The sequence below is a fragment of the Uloborus diversus genome, chromosome 4, assembly GCF_026930045.1.
Source record: "Uloborus diversus isolate 005 chromosome 4, Udiv.v.3.1, whole genome shotgun sequence".
Classification (NCBI taxonomy): domain Eukaryota; kingdom Metazoa; phylum Arthropoda; class Arachnida; order Araneae; family Uloboridae; genus Uloborus; species Uloborus diversus.
Genome location: NC_072734.1, coordinates 131488209 through 131510116, shown reverse-complemented (window position 1 = coordinate 131510116; position 21908 = coordinate 131488209). Strand labels below are relative to the sequence as shown.

The window sequence follows — 21908 nt, the reverse complement described above, 5'->3', positions numbered from 1 at the left end:
CAAATATCCTATATATATATATATATATATATATATATATATATATATATATATATATATATAATAAAGAAAAGAAGGCCACTAAAACGTGGGGTCATGCTTTCTCCGAGACAGTTTTGATAAATGAAAAAAAAAAAAAAAACTGTTTATGTGTTCCCCTCTTTACCCTACATTTTATGATCCTGTTTCTTTCTTGAAGACGTGTTGTGCGATGAATATCAGAGCTCAAACATTACATTAATTGATACAGCATGGATAATGTGTTGTCGGTGACTTAATCATTAATTAATTTCAATTCGTTTTCATTAGAAGGAAACTAGAAAGATAGGAAAGAGTTTCAGAAGCTTTCTGATTAACATGTCATATTTTCAACTACGTTTCAAGAATACTTAAACGTATTCTTGACTTCGTACTACGTTTCAAGAATCCATTTATATTATGTTTTTTCTCAAGGTCATAATTTTCTTCCAAACATTCCCATACATAATAATTCCAGTTAATTCAAAAATGCGTCAACGTTACTGATGTAAACGAACCTGTCTGTCCGTTTCTCGTTGTAAGACTTAAACCCTTACGTTCCAAACCGCATCTGGGGCAGCCATTCCGGAAAGCGTTACGACCGCAAACTCCGGCCGCCTTTTAATATCGGCATCAACAAAATCTCTGTATTAACCCGGGAGCTTAAAGTTTCACCTTTTACGAGGCGTTTATGACTCCGCGGAATTAGGGCTCACCGAAAACTTTGAGTTTGCTGAAAGGCTTTAAAAGTTACACTTAAGTACCGCTGCGAGGTGCCGCGAAATTTTCTGCCCGCTTTTCTTTTTCCAGCGTCCCCGAAGTGTTGTCGTGTTAATGGTGGATATTTTGGGGAGGTTTTTAGTGGCATTTTTGTGAGATATGTAATCTCTCGGAATGAAAAGGTTCTAAAAATGGCGCGTTCGTGATCCAGATAAACCTCTAGTTCTCCTCTCGATGTGCCTTTGATTTACATTTGCCGTAAATGCACGAAAATGTACTGCCAGTGATTTGTTATTAAAAGCGTAAATATTAGGTCGTTAAACAAGAACGTGGTCCATTTTAGTGTCTTCGAAAATTTGTACTTCTAATTATGTTTTACTTATCGTGTTCCCTGTTTATGAGCACAAAAATAGCATAAAACGTGCTGTGTACGCATAATATGAATGCCAGCTATGAAACACTTTTTTTTTTCGTTTTACTTTACAGCTCTATGAAATTTCAGAAAATCTTCTTCATATCTATATGGAAAGGTTGCCGTCAACGGACCGATTCCATGACTAGACTGCGAAGGTATTTCCCGTACCAGAGTTTGTGCAGACGCGTAATCAGTTTTAGTACCTTACTTTGCCTGAAAACAGTCTAGTGCAGAGCCGTCATGTAGCTAAAATTAATTCATCATATTGTTAATCGATCAGACAAGATTCCTACCATTATCTTACTACTTGAGGTTTTCATTTAGTTATAACATGTTTTGAATATCATTGTACAATTAAACATGAACATCGACCTGAAAGAGGGCCTTTTAAAGTACATTTCCCCTTACTTTATATTTCATCATGATTCGTCACAGCACTAGCATTTTTAAGAATATTCAAAATGACGGAGTTGCTATTATTGAACCACTAGGTGCGTCACCACGAATGGACTCCCTGACAAAGTGATTCATTCATGGAAAATCGCAAATAATTTTGTAACTTCAGCTCAATTACCTTTGAAAATGGCTCAACTTTTTAAAAATAAATATGATAATAGTGAAAAAAAGTTTCTCAGTAATTCAGGAAAAGTCTTTTACTTTATTATTATTTCAATTAATTTTTTTTGTAAAATTGATTGAAAATTTAAAGCATAATAATATAGTTTCAAATACTTCCAGAAAAATGCAAAAATTAGTAAAATATGGTCAGTGGGCAAGTGAGAGCATGTAACGTGCTACAGTAGCTTACAGAAATGGTTGCAAAGACCTGAACGAAGTCTGCCGACAATATAGTGTCGTGAAAGCCACTTTAAACAGTCGCATGGGAGATAAAAACCGGTTTCTTGTTACCTTAGTCACTCATTAGAAATTTAAGAGGTATGCCCTCCGAAACTGAAGTATAATTAGTGAATCATATTTTCAAACTAAAGAAAATGCTTTTGGAATTACTTCCGAAAAATTGGGTGAATTGGCCTTTCAATAGCTGAGAAAAATAACATCTCCCACACATTCAATTATTAAAAATAGTCTGAAGGTACTATATGATCTGGTAGTTTGAGACTTGTAGAAGCTTCTTAGAAGCTTCTGATTTCAGTAATAAAATGGTCAATATGTTCTTTGACATTTTACAGAGCAAGTACAATCTTGCTTCGAACGAAAATTTTCAAAATGGATTTAACAAAACTCCCAACAGTTCAAAATAGGTTGAAAATATGTTAGCTAAGAACGGTGTTGCATAGGTGAGAAAATATCAACGAACGAGGCGGTTGTATGGTGAACGAGGCGTGATGACAACATTTGTGTGTTGTGCTGTTTTTTTTTTTTTTTTTTCAATATTCCTCTTATCCGAAAATAAAACATTTTAGAAAATAAATCTCTTTTTCTATAACTTATTGTTATTTGTAGTGTTTATTTATCGCCTTTTATAAATGTTTGTAAGTTACACTCTGATTTTTAAATTTGAGAATGTGGTCCATCGATGGAAACTCGATGGTCCAACCATAGCAACCGGCTGCCATGAATGGACCACATGCTAAAATATTTATTTTTAATTTTTGTTCTTTATTGTGTATATTTATCATGAAAGTGAATATTATCATTAAAAGAGAAATAAACTGAGAAATGTTCCTATAATTAAAATAAAATTTTAGTTGGATTTCCTTTCTAAAAAAATCGAAAACTGTTATGTGGTTCATAGACGGCAAACCTTCTCCTAGTATTGCTGGTAGGCGTACAAAACCTACTAAATTTGTTTTCACATCACGCACACACACACTTCTATACCTATTTCTCTTTCTGTAAAAGTTTGTATTTCTGCCCTTACTCAATTTTTATGTATGTCTATATTTCATTTATGGGTCATTCTCCAGAAAACGTAACTTTTGAACGCAAATATTTTTCAATTTCGAAACCTTTTCTTTTCTTTTTTTTCATTCTTACACGAAAGTGTTACCTACTAGAAGTAACCATAAACAATGGCCCATCTAATTATTAACTAATTTTCCAATTATTTTACTCATAAATGAAAAAAATAATAATAAAATGCCTTGTTCACGGAAATAAAAAAGAAAGATCTTTTAATATTTAAAAATCGAGGCCAATTTAATATCAAAGTAGTAATTTTGTTAATTCTCCAAACAATCAGCTATTTTAATAATTAGTGGGAATATAATATTTAGCTCTCTTAATTAAAGTATGGCTTAGTTAGTAGTTTCAAATGTATGTTTAAAAAAATATTTTTTAAATTTGAGAATAAATTGGCAATTTATAATTTTGGTAGAATGCCTATTATTGCTGTATTTCCCCTCCATCATTTATCTTCACTTTAGAAATAAGGACATTGATAAGGTCTGTCACGGAGGTGAGGAATTTTCCGTTAATATAAGGCCAATAGATACATTTTTCAAAGAAATTTTGTTTTTTCTTCATTGCTACAATCTGCAGATGTTAAGCATATGAAAACATGTTCACTTCTTTTTTTACTTTAATTTGCATCCCTGAAATTCAAGTTCACGGAGGTGAGAAGTCAGAATAACCACACTAAGTTTTTAAAGCAAAATCTATCTTCTAGTTTTTCGACAAAAATTTCACAACTTCAACTATGGCTGAAAATAAACAAGGGTGTGTGTCATGACATTCCCTTGTGTCATGGAAAATAAAATTTGATGTCATTACTGCCACGTGTTAATGAGGAATGGCATTTTGTGTTTAGGTATCGGAGGTGAGAAATTGTTGTGTGACATGACTCCTTGTCCTACTGAAACGAACTAAAACACAATATTTAAAAAATAAATATACTTAAACAATTAGAATTTGAGACACTTGTGAAAGGAATAATAAATAAATAACTATATACTTTTAATTAAACAAGTTATTAAGCAAGATAAACAGTCACACAAGGTGTGTGACAAGGCCACGGAAGTGAGAATTCACATATTGTGAACCAAAAATATACTAAAATAAAAATTATTATTAAAAAATTGTTGGCAGGTTTAAATAGATATATTTTTGATGAAATTAAAAATCATTGTTAAAAGAATTTTTCCTTAACGTTTTTACTGTAAAAGGCGTGTGGCAGAAAAGTTACACTTTTTGAGGAATGACCCTTATAATTTTTTACCCTCTATATTTCTTGTAATTAATTTATTCTTTATTTCCAAGTTTTCCACTTCTACTTACTCTATTTACCTGTTTTGTATGACTCTCAATTCTGATTTTATGTTTTCTTTTTGCGATTAATGTATTTAAATATTTTACAAATATTCTATTCTTTAATTTATATATGTTGTTTATTTTCTTCTTATTGCTTGCTTTTAATGGTTACTATCTATTTACGAAGTCTTTCTGTGTATTCCTCAATCTGTTCCTCTTTTTCTTTCTTCCATTCTGTTCTTTAATTTACTTAACTAACTCAAAAAAAAACTTTCTGTTTCTTCAAATTTTTTCTCTGTTACTGTATTTATATACTGTTTGTACATCGTACATACTTACTATACATGGAAAGTATTACTTTTATCTTCTAAAATGACATAGATCAAGCATAATTTTTTTTCTTTAGCTAAAAACTCTCTCAACTAGCTGTTGACGTTTTAAGTTCCATTCAAAGCACAAGGTGCAATAAAAATGAATTATTTACCTCAAAAATGTCGCTCAAATCTGATCCGAAACGTGGAATTCCTCCGCAATACTAATGAGGCTGACTGGATTATTAATGATCTCTTGCATAAAAACTTTTGCAAATGTTCTTCGGTGTAATTTTCATTAAGAAGCTTCTTCGCGTGAGAGAAAAAACGCTAACTGCCCACATTTCAGCTCATGCATGCTTGTCCTCACCAGAAAGGTGCTTTAAGAGCGATGGCTTGAAGAAGTTTCAAAAAATGTAGTTTCGGCGAAAGTTTTGCCTTGCACCTAATTACCACTGCTTTGTGCGCTTTTTATTTCAAGCTCGAAAAAAGAAGAAAGAAAAAGACGAGAAGGGTTAGGATTTAATGAGGTCAAAGTTTTCATTAATGTTTCGGCAACAATAGAAGCAGTATCGTGTATCATTTGCATGGCGCGTTTGCCCAAGTTATGAAACAGGTAGTGTCATAAAATAGGCAATCTGTAAAACAAAATGTGGATGGAAGTTGAAAAAGACTTGCCATTGGTATATGTTTCATTCTTGGCTATGTGGTTGATATGCTAGTTAGCTTAACACTTTTCAAATTAGCAAGTTGCTGCACAATGGGGGAAGAGTAGCATCCAACCGCCCAACTTATAACATGTTCTTTCACCTGAATATGAAGGGTGTCTTTTTTAGAGGTATAGAACTTTAAGTTGGGAACACTGTTTGATCTATGGGCTATTTTGATAGTTGTCACTTGTTTTGTGTTAAGTTTGGTTTGCCATTTCATCATGAATAGACAACAGGACGGTGCAACATGCCACACAGCGCGTGTCACAATTGATTGATTGGTGAAGGAATAATTTCGCTTAATGGACCCGTGAATTGACCTGCGAGATCGTGCGATTTAACTACGCTGGACTATTTTTTGTAAGGCTGTGTGAAGTCTCAGGTCCACAGACGATTGACGCCTTGGACGAGAACATTCGCCACATATCACTCACATATGGCCCCCATTGCTGCAAAAAGTGATAGAAAATTGGACTTCCCGATTAGACTTTCTCCAAGCCAGCCGAAGTGGCCAAATACCAGAAATCACATTTAAGTAAAAATGGCAAAGAATCATCTTTCGAATAAAACCAAATTCATGGCAATTTACATCATTTAACGGTGTTTTATTTGAACCTAAATTTCTATACCTCTAAAAAAACACCCTTTATTATGCGTTAGAGTTAATGTGGATGATTCCTATATTTGACATTACGTTTTAGTAATGTCATTTAAAATTATTAATAGACTAGAAAGTCGCCCGTCAAGGTGTGACGGGTGCCTGTTCGGTGATATTTTGGTGGTTGAAATTTTAACTGTAGCTCCTGTGGATTAATCCTAAACTCCTGTAGATAGCGTTCATTGTTGACCCATTTTTCGTTTCTTCATTCCCCTGAAATGACACAGTCTTACCAGTAAAACAGTTAAGTTACCGGATCCAGTTCTGCCTTGTCGCAATAAAGCCTTTCCCTGCATGTTAAACATCACTAAAATATATTATCAAATATCATGTCGTGGCGCGAGTTTCATTGTTAGTGACGTCAGGAGCATTACTCGATCATTGGCATGATATACATGAGGATGCCCATTTCAGCTAATTCAACCGGACACCTTTGTCGATACTTTTTTTTTTTGCTTCTTCTATAATTGGTAAAAGATTTTAGTAGGTGACTTAAGTATGCTTTTCCCGACCAATTTAAAATTATTTGAAAAGAAGCGAGATGTGCCCCTTACGTTCTACCTGTGCAATGAGATGCCAATATAATAGTTTGCCTTCGGTCGCCAGACCCTCGTTTTCAGGACGAATAATCATTTTTGAAAAGAAAAATTTGGTATAAAACTTATAAAACTGTTTTGAAAAATTATATTATGTATTGTTGCCCATGTAACTTCCATAGCCCAGTTTCCAAATAACTATAGAAAATTTTGAAAATCTACAATTAATTTTCTCGTTTTGGTACTGATGGAATTGTAGCACTTTACTCAATTTTAGTGCTGACCTATAGTCAGAATGAAAATGTTACAATTTGTGACGAAAATGTGTGACATTGAAAGCTGCTGCCTATTGTTTAGAAAACAGGTCTTACGTTCTATTATCCTATCTACTCCCGATTCTAGAGAGTCGTAATTAAAGCAATCAATCAACTGAATCTTCGATAGTATTGGTCACAGAACAACTCGATATCCTTTCTTAACAGTTAAGCATCTTTCGTTTGGCAACGTCGCCATCTCTGTTGATGATGATCTTAGTTTTCGATCGCCTGCGCGCACCCTATTATCGTCTGCGCGAAGCAGCCCTTGCTAATGCGCTCAGTAAATGGCGTCGTTTTCGTTTGTAGAAATGATGATATAATTAATTTTGTTGTATCTTTAAAGTGAACGTTCGAAACTGCGCTACGGGCTGCCAATTATACACTATTATCTGCGCCAGCAATCGAACAATCGCTGCCGGGTCAGTAATGTTCCATTCCTTTGGTGCACCCCTCGGTAATTACATTGATTGAGAAGTCTGTGTTCACGCTGCACTTCCTGAAATGGCCCCAGCCATTACCGCGTTTTAAAAAGCAAAAATGCTTCGGAAAATTATTAGATTCCTCACCTTGTATACAAGACGCAAAGCCATTCTGGGATAATAATAGCTTTTTTTCAAAGCTATAACCAGTTGGATTGCTAATTTTCTTAAGCCGCTCCAATAAAAAGTAGTTCATTGTAATGAATAGAACTTGATGGCAATGTAACTTTTAATTTAATAAAGGCTGCTGTAATGTAAGGAAATGGGAAAAAGCGCTGATGTTTATGAAACATAAAAAGAATTTCAAAAAATGGATGTCCTCGGTAAAATAGTTGCGCCATTTTCTTTATTACTTTTAGGAGCAGTTGATGATGGTTTAATACTTAATGTTAATTAACACATTTACTTTTAACCATCGATTTAAGTTTATTGCTTTAACGAAGTAATAAACTGGTCTTTATTGAGTAGTTTAAGCGGCATTGCGATTGCGAGCCATCAACAAAAATAAGTTATTCTTAAATTACCTAAACATTGATCGTAGGTAGTTGTGCATGGGGTAATTAAATCAAACTGGTGTTTTAGACTCTTACATTTGATTAGAAGTATGTGGGTGAGAAAATTTGCGTGAGCTCTAAAACAAAAGTGAAAGTATTTTTTTCTTTTTCTAAGCTATGGCTTAATTACGACAATTGGCACATTTAAGATTTCTTATTTCTTCGGTTACTTCCATTAAAAGTAATATACAGAAATGGCTCTTTTGTGATTTTTTTCTGTACAGCTAATGTTTTAAATTCGTGATTTTTTTCTGTATTTTTGACATTGACGCGTTACTAACAAAAAACCGAATACTGTATTTAACAGATTAAAGGAAAGAAATGCCAAATTTCATAATGAATTTTTGAAATTGGTATGTTTAAAACCGTCGATTTTTCAGTGCTTAGCATTTCTGTTGTTATATTATTTTAAATAGAGGGGTGAAGGACGGGGAGTCAATTTAAAATTACCGTGAAATTTTGATTGAACGAATTGATGCTTAAATGTATTCGTTAAATCCGGATTATTTTGTGACTGGTGAAGAAACGAGGTAAATCATGTTTTCTTATTACGTTGGGACAGCCGAAACTGAATTAGCTTCTAAAGAAGTTTTTTACACTGAAATATTTCTCTTTTATAATTTCTTTTGCCGTTTCGTTAATATTAATTACATCACGATTTTTAGAATACATAGGATGTGGAAACGAGTTCTATGACGTTGCAAATTATTAAATTTGTAGTGCACTATACTACGACCTGAAGTTACAGTCTGTCTCTGATAAGTTAATTTGTCAACATTAATTTCAAAAAAAGTTGGTCAAGAACAAAGTTGCCAGAGCCCCAGTTCATGTAGAGGCTTTGTAATGAACACTTCTAATTTTGTTAAATCACTATATTCGCTTACGGTGTATTCTGGCTATTTTTATAATGTAAGTAATAAGTCAGAGCTGCCCACCTAGGAGGGGGGGGGGGGACGGGTCATGGCGCAGACTGCGCCATTAAAATTTTTAGGGGTTGTTGTTTTGAGGGAAATTTTTCTCACTTTTGGGGAATTCTTGCTTTTTTGGGGGTGGGGGTAATCTCGATATTTAGGGGAGGGGCTGCGCCCTTGCTATTAGGGGGGTGGGCACCCTTCAATAAGTCATGAGAAAAACAAAAGAATAAAACTGACGCCAAAAAAACAAAAAATTTGTAAAATATTTTTGACATGTTTCGATGATTCAGTTAACTCTTTTAACAAGGCATAAAAATGTGAGATCCATTAGGAAAGTCATTCTAGCGAATCTCGGTATTCGTATTGCATAATATACTGCATTAATGTCCTCGACCAAGTGCTGAGTATGTGTGAAATTCGTTTATTAACTGCTGATTTTACTTGCGAGAAAGACAGCGAAGAGTTTCGATTAACTTTGAAATGTTTTTAATCTTTTTGTTTGTTAAATTTCTTTTATTTATTTATTTTCTGACGAAGTCTGTGCTTTTTGAAAGATTTTAAAATTCGTTATTATTATTTTCAGTCTTTGAATTCTTAGTATGTTACTGATTTTTTTTGTTCTCGCTTTTCTCTTTACTGTTAGAAATTTTGAAGCGTCACGCATTTCCTGTTCCTTTGCTACTTTTACTCATCCTAAATATTGTTTAGAAAAAATATTGATGAGTCTGATCTCCCTGACTTATCTCTGAGAGTCAGAAAGAGCAGACTCGTGAATAGAATCTGCTATATCTCTCTCTTTCTCTGACGTTTCTTTGCATTCTGATTCTCACATCAAGAGGGTTAGAACTCTAAAACAGGAATTAGTAAATGCAGAGAGTTAGTTCAATCATTTAATACGTTTTGCGTGAAACTACTGAAGGAAACCTGATTTTTTCCCAATGCTTTGCTTTAAAATCTATGACTTAGGGTCTTTCCCTCATGAATGAAAGTCTTCGCTTCCTCTATTTTATTTCTGCTCAATGGTTAGAACGCTTCTGAACGTAACACAATTGTCCCCCCCCCCCCAAGGGCGTTCAAAATGCGTATTTATCAGTCGATTCGAACATCCGTCTAGCACACGAACCAACGGTTGAAGCTTTCATCTTGGTTAAATGAAGGCTTCATACAGTGGTTCGAGTATCTGACGGAGGTTCGAATCGGCTAGTGAATACGACTGTTGCATACTGAAAAATTGAACGTGTCATTCATCACCGTAAATCCAATATTTTGCAGCTATTTTGAAGAACGTCGTTTTTTACTTACGGTTTGTCTCAAAATTTACAAGTTTTTTTTTTTTTTGCAGGTGAAAATTGATTTGTTATATCCGTACTGTTATGGATTTCCGTACATTTGTTATATGCACTTCTTTTTATCTCTTTTCAGGTTTTGGATTCGTCACATTTGAAAATGAAGATGTTGTCGATAAAGTTTGTGAAATTCACTTCCATGAAATTAATAATAAAATGGTAAGAATTTGTATCGTTTTTGTATCCCATTATCTTTTTTAGTAAAGTCTATATAGATTCGAAGTCAAGTTCTTTATACATTTTTAAATTTTCATTAAAAAAAATCTTCTCTACAGAAATTATTTCCATAAAAAAGTCTTGTTTTTAAAAAATACTAATAAAAACAGATACAGTTTGATAACCTATATAAATGATAATTTTTTCGAATACAGGATACATGTGTCAATTAATTATGTCCTGTGACATATTTTTTTTATCGTAAAAACAATTATAGTTACCGTGCTGCATAAATGAAAATTTAGATGAATGCTTTAAAATATTTATGTTTAAAATTATGCCCCTCCTTGTCCCGCAATGATTTCCGTCAGAACAATTACTTGATTATAAAAAATTAACAAAACAAGTCTAGTCTACTTTACTTACTGTAACGTAATTGTTTTAAAGGATGAATATTATCTTCATTTAAGGGTAAAATGTTGCATTATTCATGATTGCTTATTTAATATATTAATTTACAGGGTTTCGAACAAAAATAACGATGAACAACATTTAATTAAAATATGTTAATTTGGGTGTTATTTATGTCTTAATGTTAAATCTGTTAATACGGATAACTGAGATAAGAGCTGCTATAATAAAGTTTAGCTGGTAATTTCAATGTTTGTTGATTATGTATTTATGTTACGAAATATGCAAGTATAATTTGTGACGAAATATTCAGATATTGCCCCGCAAATGAAAATTAATTATTTTTTCAATTAAAGAATTCAAGCAAATTAAGTTTCTTGAAAACCTTACATAAAATTTTTAAATCAAGTTTTCTTTTTGCGTTATTTAGCTAACGACAAATAGTTTAAACGCTGATTCCATACTGGATGCCGAAGACAGAAAAATACATCTGTTGTAATGACTGCTGCTATTACTTTCCCACCAACTGCGTGGATTTATTTATTTCTCAATGTCTTAGCGTAATCAGCGAATCATTGTGCACTCGGGAAAGTAATATTTAATGATTGAAAAAATGACGACCAATAAAAAAGCGATTGGCCAAAGGGCGTGTTAATTAATTTATGTAGAATCAATGACATGCGCAGAATTTTTATGGCAAAATTTCTGCCTGTGTCACATTTGGTTGAAACTAGCATTAGTGTTGTAACAATTTTACGTTGGACTTATTTTTTAAACGAACATATGCAAAATAAATGCATTATTTAGTTTAATTAGAGCATTTATGTTATTGTCGAAATCATAATCAATAATCTTGACGCATTTTCAAAGGTAAAACCAAATGGAGATCCTTGTTACATGAAGAACTAATGTAAGAAAAGAAGACAGAATTAATAAGAACTTCATATTAACAAAAAAAGAGAGAGGAAGAAAATACAGAATTTTATAGCATAATTTTTTTTAATTAAACGTTTTAATGTTTTGAATCAAAGCAGACGTGACAAGAAGTCAGAAAAAATTGAGCTTCTTTAGCTCCTGCGTAAGAATTCCTCTTTGAGGAGCCAAACTAAAGTGGTCCCATCCCATTCAAATAAAAGTCGATTTTTCAAGACGACCTTTTATTTTTTTCCTTTTTTGTAAAAACAATTATAAAAAAGTTTCATATAATTAGAACAACGGTACCGCAAAAACATTTATCCAAATTAAAAAAAATATTAAGGCATCCAACAGAAGGCTTACAATTTATAATTTTCTTCAAAAAATATCAAGTTTAAAAATTGTTAGCGAACACATTTTCAAATCGACATTTGCAAGTAAATGGTAAAAGAAATAATGTATTTAAAATGAAATATTTAATTGAAACATGAAATAGTTCATATTTTTGAGTTCCATGTGAGAGACTAAAATATTGCATGAGGGCAAAATCTTCAATTTAATGTTAATTACCTACTTTATTGTTTATATTTTTCAGATTGATAATTTCTTAAAATTTACTTACATTAGAAAAAAAAATGTGTAGAATAAAATCAAGTTTTTGTAGAACATTTTAAATTTTAGGCCTTAAAATATTTTTTAATTTGAATAAATATTTTTGTGTTACATGTGGGGCTACAGGGCCAACGTTTTATCAAGATGACATTTTGAGTTTCATTTTTTTTTTTTCAGTTCTGCCTAGTATACAAGTGATGGTTCGTAATTTCAGACGCAAGTCGGTGCAGGTTGCCGTAGTTCAAACTGTATGAAACTTTTTTTTCTACAATTGTTTTGACATAAAAGGAAAACAAATAAGGTGTGCGCGACTTAAGAAATCGACTTTAGTGTTTTTGAGGACACCCTAAGCTACACCTAAACGACAGATATTCAGGACTCTCACTATGATTGGCTATAGCCACATGCTGTTCTTACTAAGAATCAGTCTATATAACTAGCCCTTAAAATTGCCCATTGATTAGTGAAGAGTTGAGTCACAAAAAAGTCTTTTTAGATGGTGCAGCTTGAATCTAAAATAAATAGTGGAAAGAAAATGTTATTGGGAAAAAAAAAACCTCTCTCGAAAGAAAAAATCCCGCCCTTAGTATATAAAATTCAAATAAAAAACAGTCAGAGATACAACAAATAAAACACAGGCAAGAACTCCTTGCAATACGTTCTTATGCGAGTAACGCATAACACCGTAACCCAACTCTGCAAATGTTACAATTCATCTGCTTGCTGTTTGTTTTAAGTAAAAACTCTTAAGGTCAGGACTCTTCATATCAGAGCCAGACTAGAGTCTGTACTGATGCTTTTGTTTCTCGGATTTTATTAGTTGCCCAATGGTTTGACTAATGAGGCGCTCGTAGCTGCATAGTGTGAAAACTTGTGCAGCGTATTTCTCCTCGACTAATGATGTTTTTTTTTTCTTTTCTTTTCAGGTGGAATGTAAGAAGGCCCAGCCCAAGGAGGTGATGATGCCGAGTAATGTAGCGCGCGGACGGGGAGCAGGTAGGGCTGCGTACGGTAGGTGGCGCTACGGGCCTGCTCTCTCCTCTCGTGCAGATCTGGCGTCATTTATCTGACCTTCATCACCGTTATCATATCATACTCTTCTGTCTCTTATGATCCTTTTTTCTGACTCTCTTTGAACTCTGCGTTATGTCTCTTCGACTTTTTTCTTTTAGTTACTTTTGTTTACTTTTACTATACTTTCCTTTTCCTCTTTCATGTCCACTTTTATTTCATCGATTTTTAAAATATTTTTTGTTGTTTTTGACAATTGTAAAAATAATGTCATTTTGAATATGAAATCCAATTAAATTTGAAAGGTGAAAAGTAAAATCATTGTTGTTAAAAATGAGAAGCAACGTTAGAAGCACAAATAGATGCAAGAAATTTTGAACACGTGTTTCGGATTTACGAGGAAAACCCCTTTTAAAGACAAAAACATGAGCTTATGTTTGAAAACACAACCTTAAGCTATGTTCTGTCAAACAAACAAGCTTTTCACAACAGAAACACCGAGTTAATTATTAAATATCATTATTATCTCACAACATGGTTGGAAACGAACGTAACTCATGAGATACGTCCGTTACTGAGCCAATATATATATATATATATATATATATATATATATATATATATATATATATATATATATATATATATATATATATATTGTTTCTGAAAATCTTCTAAAAGTAAAGTCTATGTTCTTAAACTTCATGCACTAAAACTAGAGCAACACATTTTTGAAAAAGTCTTCATACGGGCAACAATAGAGAGAGGCAGAGAGATCTTTCTGTTTAAATGGAATTGTCCTTTTGTTATAATTTAAACTTCAACGTAAAATTGTTATTTAATTGGTATGTGTGAAACACTATTTGGTAATTCGATGCTTTTATGTTATTACATTTTAATGTAACTTTTGTAGCCTTTAAACTTTAATGTAACATTTTATTTAGTTAATATGGTTAGGATCTTATTCGGAGCTTCTCGATTTCGCTATCTGCTGCTTCAGTTTTACATTTTATGTTTTTTGTTTATTGCATTGAATCGGCATGTTAGTTAATATTGGTCATACGACGCTTTAAATTTTTATTATACGTTTAATGTTTGTTTAATTCAATTAAAGTGTTTCATTCCCATTTTTTAAACTTAAATTCCCACTTGAACTATCTATGATTACGATGCTTTAATTGTACTCTTTGATGTGGTTCTTAAGTTTCTTTTTTCATATTTTGGTGGAATTCGACTCAACTGAGGTGGCCCAAATTTTGACTTAGATTGACTATTGGATAAATGCGATACATTATCGACGGAATCGTACCATAGTTAGCCCATGCCCAGATATATTATCATTGAGTTTCCTCTACTTATGGCAGTAGTTAAAGTGTCTGCCAAGCTTTTGCACGGTGATACTTTGGTGCCTTTAAATCATGTACAACTCCTGCTAACCGAAACGTATATCTAAAGTACACTGTCACGTAGGAATAACTACATATCCTTCAGTAATGTCTGTCGCAACGGAATTGATCGTTGCTGTGATGTTTCAGTCTCTAGTAATCCCAATTAACTGCCGTAGTTGCGTTCGGAGTCGCTAAGCTATGTGAATAAATGTGAGCGCTTTGGTCGCATGTCGGCCATGCTCGTAACTATCCCGAGACTAGTCCCAAGTAGGACTAAAATGGAGTCGGTAAACAGCTCCACGTGTAAGTTATTTACAAACTCCATTATCATTATAGCAGGATACAGTGGGCGTCTATGTTTTGCAGTATGCATTGGAAGGGCTCTTAGTGATCTCACTTGGCGTTATAGGTTGACATAAGTTGGCGATTCTGATGCTTAGATCTCTTATTCATTATTGGGCTGTTTTCGTTGATGGATGTTTATACAAATTTGAACTTGATGTATGAGTTGGTATAAAGAGGTAGCATTATACAGTAAACTCCCGTTACAACGAATATCGATACAATGAAGTATTTATTTCAACGAAATATATCTTCAGTCCCGATTTTACTTCTACTATTACAGTGTTTGAATTTAATCACAACGAAATTACCATTGCAACGAAAAAAATTTGCTGCCCCTTAACTTAGATGTAACAGGATTTTACTGTTTTTACCCGTACTTATGTTCTTGAGCAAGAAGTAAAGGGAAAAGAAAATTATTTGACTAACAATAGCAATGTTGATAAGGTTGTAACAGCTCACCCTTTTAGACGGTCGCAAAAAGTTTAATAAAACAAAATAAGCTACCAATTACAAAAAATAGTATTGTTTTAATAAGTGATATTGCTCCGTTATTATATAAAGAATTGGTTTGATGGTGCTGTGTATGCAATCAAAAGTTTTCTTTTTTTCTGCAATATGTCTTATTTTCTTTTTCCTTGCAGACATAGTGTGGCCCCTGGGAGCATTGACCGATGGCAATGACGGGATGTTGTGCGTCCCTCTGACCACAGCCTCTCGAAGTACGTATAATTGCTTGATTCATCTCTGGTTTTTTCCTTCTAGGGAAAATTAGACCTTCGTTCTGATTTGCCGTTTTTGTCGTTTGATTGTTGCAGTTCACATGAAATGTTTCTGAACTAAAACCAGGATACCAGAGACGCAAAAAATGGTTGCCGCTTTTGACTTTTGATAGCCATTTTTTTTAAGGGGGTGAGTAAAATGAAAATTTAGACCGAAGTTCGAGGGGAAATTTTTGTGTGAAGACAATACTTCCTTTACTATGTTAAAGGAAGTAGTTAAGTTTTTGCCTACAAACTACTAAAACAATCCTTAAAATGTCAACCAGTAATATAAAGTTTGACCACGGAGAGTTGGCGGATGATCTTGATGCGCAAACATAATTTGTAAGAGTTAGGATCAGCCAAAGAGCGTCGAGCAGTTAGAGGCTTGTTCTCGTTGATCCTATCTGTTACAAAGTAATGATAAACAGTCTATTACAAATGATACAAATGGTGTTTCCGCTTCAAGTCATCTCCGCCATCTCTCTGTGGTCAAGCTTTATTTGCTTTTACCCAGTTAACCTCCTGGTTGAACTTGCCTAAACGGAAACCTGACGTCACAGTTGTACGACATATGGACTTTGTTAACAACAGGAAATGCTAGGGCAGGGAAAAGAAAATTCCATGGGGACATTCCGGCACTGAACTTGACCTGGTATGGCTAGAAAGTTGAGGCTCTGATGAAGAAGTTTACTAGTTAAAATGGCTAAATTCAATTGTTAATTTCATATTTTAATCCACAATCTTCATATATATAATAGCGAATGATCGAGTAACGCTGACATCACCAACAATGAAACTCGCGCCACGGCATGATAATTTGATAATATTTTTCGTTAATGTTTGACATGCAGGGAAAGGCTTTATTTTGACAAGGCTAAACTGGATCCGGTCACTGAACGCTATCACAATAACCACTACCTATTGAAGTTTAGGGTTCATCCATTGGAGTTAGGATTACAATTTCAACTATCAAACTATCACCTAACAGGCAATGGCTTCGTTCAAATGTAGAAGCAATTTTCACCCACCATACCTTGACGGGCGATTTTCTAGTAATTTGAATAAGCTGCAAAAAATGTAGGTCTGGAGAGGATCGCAGTCATTATATAAAAACGAAAGATAAAAAGTAATCACGAATTTTACATAATATCATACGAAAAGTTTGTAAAATGTGCTTCAACTAGCCTAAATCTACAGTTCTCAAACAATAGATCCTTTGGAACAGAGATAAAAACTGAGGTACCTCTAATTCAGCAATTAGTTTTCGAGAAATGCTTGAATAGCTTCCGTAGTAACTGCTTCCTAAAAAGAAGAAATGATAAAAACAAATGCACTGATAACTTATGCTAAAATAAGGATGTACATTAGGCAAACCTTTACGGTTCCTTCTTAAATCAGATAAAACCCTTCGTGTAGTTGGGAAGTGAAATATTCTCAATTAGTTGAGGAAATACGAGCTTTTAATTTTAACATCAGACTTAACAAAAAAAACCGAAGAAGGACATGATTCAAGGTAGGGAATTAACCTTGCTGTTTTAAGTCCCTCACTGAAAGTAGCGCTTATCGCTTAAAATTTTTACATGCATTTGTTGTCAGTTGAACTGCAACAGAAGATACATTTTGGGTGGTATTTTTTTAGAGAACATTGACTCTGAATGGAAGTAATTAATCCTTTCTTATCTCTAACGTATGCTTTTAGTGTAGATACACGCAAATGCTTGTTCGAAAATCTTTCTTTTTTTAGCTTCTGTGTGCTTTCTATTCATACTAGCGATTCAAATAAAAGGAGTGGGCTTAAAAATGGGGCTGTTTTAAGAACCCATAAATTTGCTTAAACGAAGATCTTGTGAAGGATTTTGCTCTTTATCTGATATATTTATGTACACCAGGAGATTTTACCACCTACAGGATGGGATTCAAAGTTAGAATAATTATAATTCTAAAAAAGAAGTTTCAGGAATCAAAGAAGGAAATCTAGGGCAGTTACATAGTGTCACTTTCTAAGAACAAAAATGATGATGAACTTAGTAATATATTGGTTCAACTGTTTTATTTTGCTTGATTATGTACGTAAACATATGCAGGTATAAAAAACATAAAAAAGGCAGCTCTGACCGTTTTTATTTGATTTTTTTTTTAAAAAGGAAAATGTGTTTTAAATCTTTCCTTTCTATTTTATATGAACTACTTTCAAAAACATCTTTCGTAAACTTGAATTATGCATATTTGATGAGCATCTTTATAAACTAACAACCTTTCTACAACATAAAAACATCATCTTAATTTACCTCCTTTTAAGCAAAATCTACTCCCTTTTCAACCTCATGTTATAAAACCTTCAGTCAAATACGGTGGGGGGGGGGGGGGGCTGCGTAATTGAGGTCAATCTTGTATTAAAAATTGTTTGCACTGTTCCCAAAACTACCAAAAATCCCTGCTCTATTCTTCGAATTTTATCAAGGGTACACTTTTTTATGCATTGAAGAAGGTATTCATGATAAGTGTATACGAATTTGGGGTGCATTTACACTGGCAGAAAAAACAATCCAACACCAAGAAAGACTTATGCTAGACAAACGAAATTTGGTAGGCGTGTTTATACATCTGAAAGATGACATCGATTCACATTTCGCGCTTCGTACACAAGTGTGGCGCTAATAGTACGCTAATAGACTTATGCTAGACAAACGAAATTTGGTAGGCGTGTTTATACATCTGAAAGATGACATCGATTCAAATTTCGCGCTTCGTACACAAGTGTGGCGCTAATGTGTCGCGCTTCGTACACAAGTGTGGCGCTAATAGCAAGTTCTGAGTGGCGCTAATAGCGCCACTCAGAACTTGCAAACTATGATTGCCTTAAATGCTTGCTGTAAAGTTTGTGAGCGATACTTTTTTGTGAAATTCGACAAATGGAGTTGATGTTAGCCAAGAATGCCTTTAAACGAAGAAGCCATTATAAAAAACTTGCTGAGCTGGATTGAAGTTATATAATAGGGCTACGAGACGGTGAAGTTTCTTTCCGCGATATTACATATCCACTGCGGATGGTCATTGGAAGAAGTGGTCAAGGTATGGTATATACTGATTCAAGAAGATCGGGTTCCTGGCGGCTACGTGGCACTACTGAAAGGGAAGACCGCCATATTCGGTGTAAGGCTATGCCGCACCGTATTGCGTCTACGGCAGAAATTCTAGCTGCCGTTGGTACCACAGTGACACAACGAACTGTCAGAAATCGGTTACTCCACGGACAGTTCCGACCCAGGTGCCCTGTAGCTTGTATTCCACTGACCATTTGACCAAACCATTGCTGTTTGCGAAGTCAGTGGTGTCACGCCAGAGCTCATTGGAAGACGGAATGGATATTCGTTGTTTTCTGGTGAAAGCAGATTCTGCCTTGTTGCTAGTGATGGCCGTGTGTTACTCAGGAGAAGGCCTGGGACGCCTGCAACGAAACTGTGTGTGGCCTAGACTCACTGAACCTAAACCGGGAGTCATGGTCTGAGGAGCAACTTTCTATGACGGCGGGAGCACTCTAGTGGTCATTCCGAAAACACTGACTGCAAATTTGTTCGTCCGTCTAGTATTTCAACCTATAGCATCGTCATTCATGAGCCGCACGCAGGGGTGAGTTTTTGAACAGGATAACGCTCTATCTTACACCACTGTTGCAACGTAATGTGCTTTACAGAGTATTAGTACATAGTATTGAAATATTAAACTTTCCTGCGAGATCACTAGATCTGTCTCTAGTTGAGCATGTGTGGAATATCATTGGACGACAACTCCAGCATCATCCACAACCAGCACTGATCGTCCCAGTGTTGACAGAAGTTCAACAAGCATGGAACTCTATGTCAAAAAGTGACCTTCGGCCCCTGTTTGTCACAATGCAAGCAGGTTGGCAGGTTTACATTCAAAATTATGAAGGTTACACCTGCTATTAATGTAACAGCATTTCACATTTGAAATGCATTTTCTTAAATTTAAATTAACCTGTGATCTTGAAAATTTAATCAATTAAGCATGTTTACTAGACAAACGTGTTGTTCAACATTCATTGCTCTATAATTTTTTTTTCATGGTGTTGGGATTTTTTTTGGTCCGTACATATACATATATTTATATCTCCCTGCCATACATTTGATAAAAATCATTTGTTCCACCATTCAAGGTACGTTTTTGAACGTAATTCAAATTTGTTTTGTCTGCGTGAAAAAAGATAACCCGTTGGGATTACATTTTTTTAAACCCAGACATTTAAAATTTTAATACATTTAAAAATGAATCAGTGTTAAACAAGTTTGCAGATATATCTTGCGTTTACTTCCAGTTCACCCTTCGCCGACGCTTACTTGCAATTTTAGATTTATGTATTCTCCTAAATTCAATGGAGCGTTTGTGATGAACCTCTCTTCTTGAAAATAAGCGTAATTTTATCATTTAATGAAACCCGGCTGTACATTTTTGAAACGAGGACGAGTTTACTGTCTACTTATTTTTTTAATGATTCATGGTAACAAGCCACGCAACCAAAGACGCGAATTATGCTGTCACCATAACCCATCCTTCTCGGAATAGATAACAACCCTTTGAATCGAGCAAAAATGAAAAGCCGCAATTAGTCAAAAGAAAATTGCAACACCGCGGTGATTGTTTCGTTTGGAATAAGTGCAGACACATTGAATTCGCATGTTTGGTTTTGAAACGGAAGCATTATTTTTCTTTCCTTTTGGGTACCGTTATAATTTGCGGGTTGTTGTTTCAAATTATTCCGTAGTTTTGACGATAAATACAGTGAGACGGTATATTGTCGTCTGCTTATTACGTTTCGTGAAGAAGCTAAGTTGACAGGCGTAAAATTCCACCAGGCAAGTTGTACGTCATCTTTATTTCAGAAAGAAGTTCGGGGGAGGCTACGTTTGATAAAAATTTAAGTTCTAACCGTTGTTCTTTTCTTACCAAAAAAAGTAAGATATTAATGAATGAATTTTCCTGAAATTTTCGTAAAAAGGGAGCGAATACTGTACGAATATGTTATGTGAAGGCATTTATTACCATATTTATTACCATCAAGAAGGAAAGTTAAAATTAGGACAGTAACAGAAACGAAATTCAAAACCAAGTTAGATCACTTTCTAAAGAAATAGGATTTCTGAAGTCCTATTACTTGCTCGAATATATCAAATGTAACCAAGAATAAAAAGAAAAAGGTGTTTTTTTTTTTTTTTTAAATTAAATGCTGTAAAAAAGATAATTTAGAACCATATATTTTTTTAATCGAAAAATAAAAACTTGATTAAACAAGGGTGCCTCCCCTCCTAAGAGCAAGGGCTCACCCCTCAAAAATTGCAAAGACTCCCCCCCCAAAGCAAGACCCCCCAAAAAATGAGAAAAATACCCCTCAAAACATTTTTAGGGAGGGGGGGCTAAAAATTTCAAAGGCACAGTCGGCGCAATGATCCCCTAGGTGGGCACACCAGATTAAACTAATATCCACATCGTGATAAAAATAGATGCATTTGAAGTTCCAAGAGAAATTTTCGAAATCTTTTGTACTTTTAAAGTACAAAAAACTGTTTCAAAACTCTTTTTAAAATCCCCTTGGTGACTTCAGAGAACAAATGTTTTTTTATGAGATGTATATACGTCACAAAAAGTTACGTTGTTTTATGAAATTAAAAATTGGCAGCTTTGTCATAGTGCATGCAATATTCATAACAATAATATTTTTTAAATACAAAAATGCATTTAATGCCTTGACTGAATACTGATATCAGATATTTTTATGTTAAGTGTGAGCTCTAATTTAGTATTTATGCTCTTTTGTTTTTCAGCAGCCGGCTTCGCTGCATACAGCTACGGTCGCGGTGGCTTCCCGGGCTACCCCAGCTTCAGCTATCCCTTTGCAGGTATGAGCTTCAGCCCACCCCACCACCTCTGTCTGCCCCTCCTGTCTTCGGACTCGACCGTGGGCCTCTGCAATTTGCATGCCTTGCAACTCTAACTTCTCTCGCTCTCAAACTCGTAGACTCTCAATATTCACTTAATTTTATAGTCATTTTGATGTTTCTATTGATATTGCAATAGCTGCTAACTTTTACTTGTGAAGCGTTGT

The 21908-nt window shown here is 34.2% G+C and overlaps 1 protein-coding gene across 1 annotated transcript in view; it reads left to right on the top strand.

The window, feature by feature from the left end:
- Window positions 1-21908, top strand: part of LOC129221376 (RNA-binding protein Musashi homolog Rbp6-like) — a 640262-nt gene that overhangs the window by 594352 nt on the left and 24002 nt on the right. The window contains exons 8-11 of the mRNA XM_054855847.1: window positions 10265-10347; window positions 13209-13293; window positions 15668-15745; window positions 21631-21702. Of these exons, the coding sequence (XP_054711822.1) occupies window positions 10265-10347; window positions 13209-13293; window positions 15668-15745; window positions 21631-21702 (318 nt within the window). The remainder of the gene's footprint in view (window positions 1-10264; window positions 10348-13208; window positions 13294-15667; window positions 15746-21630; window positions 21703-21908) is intronic.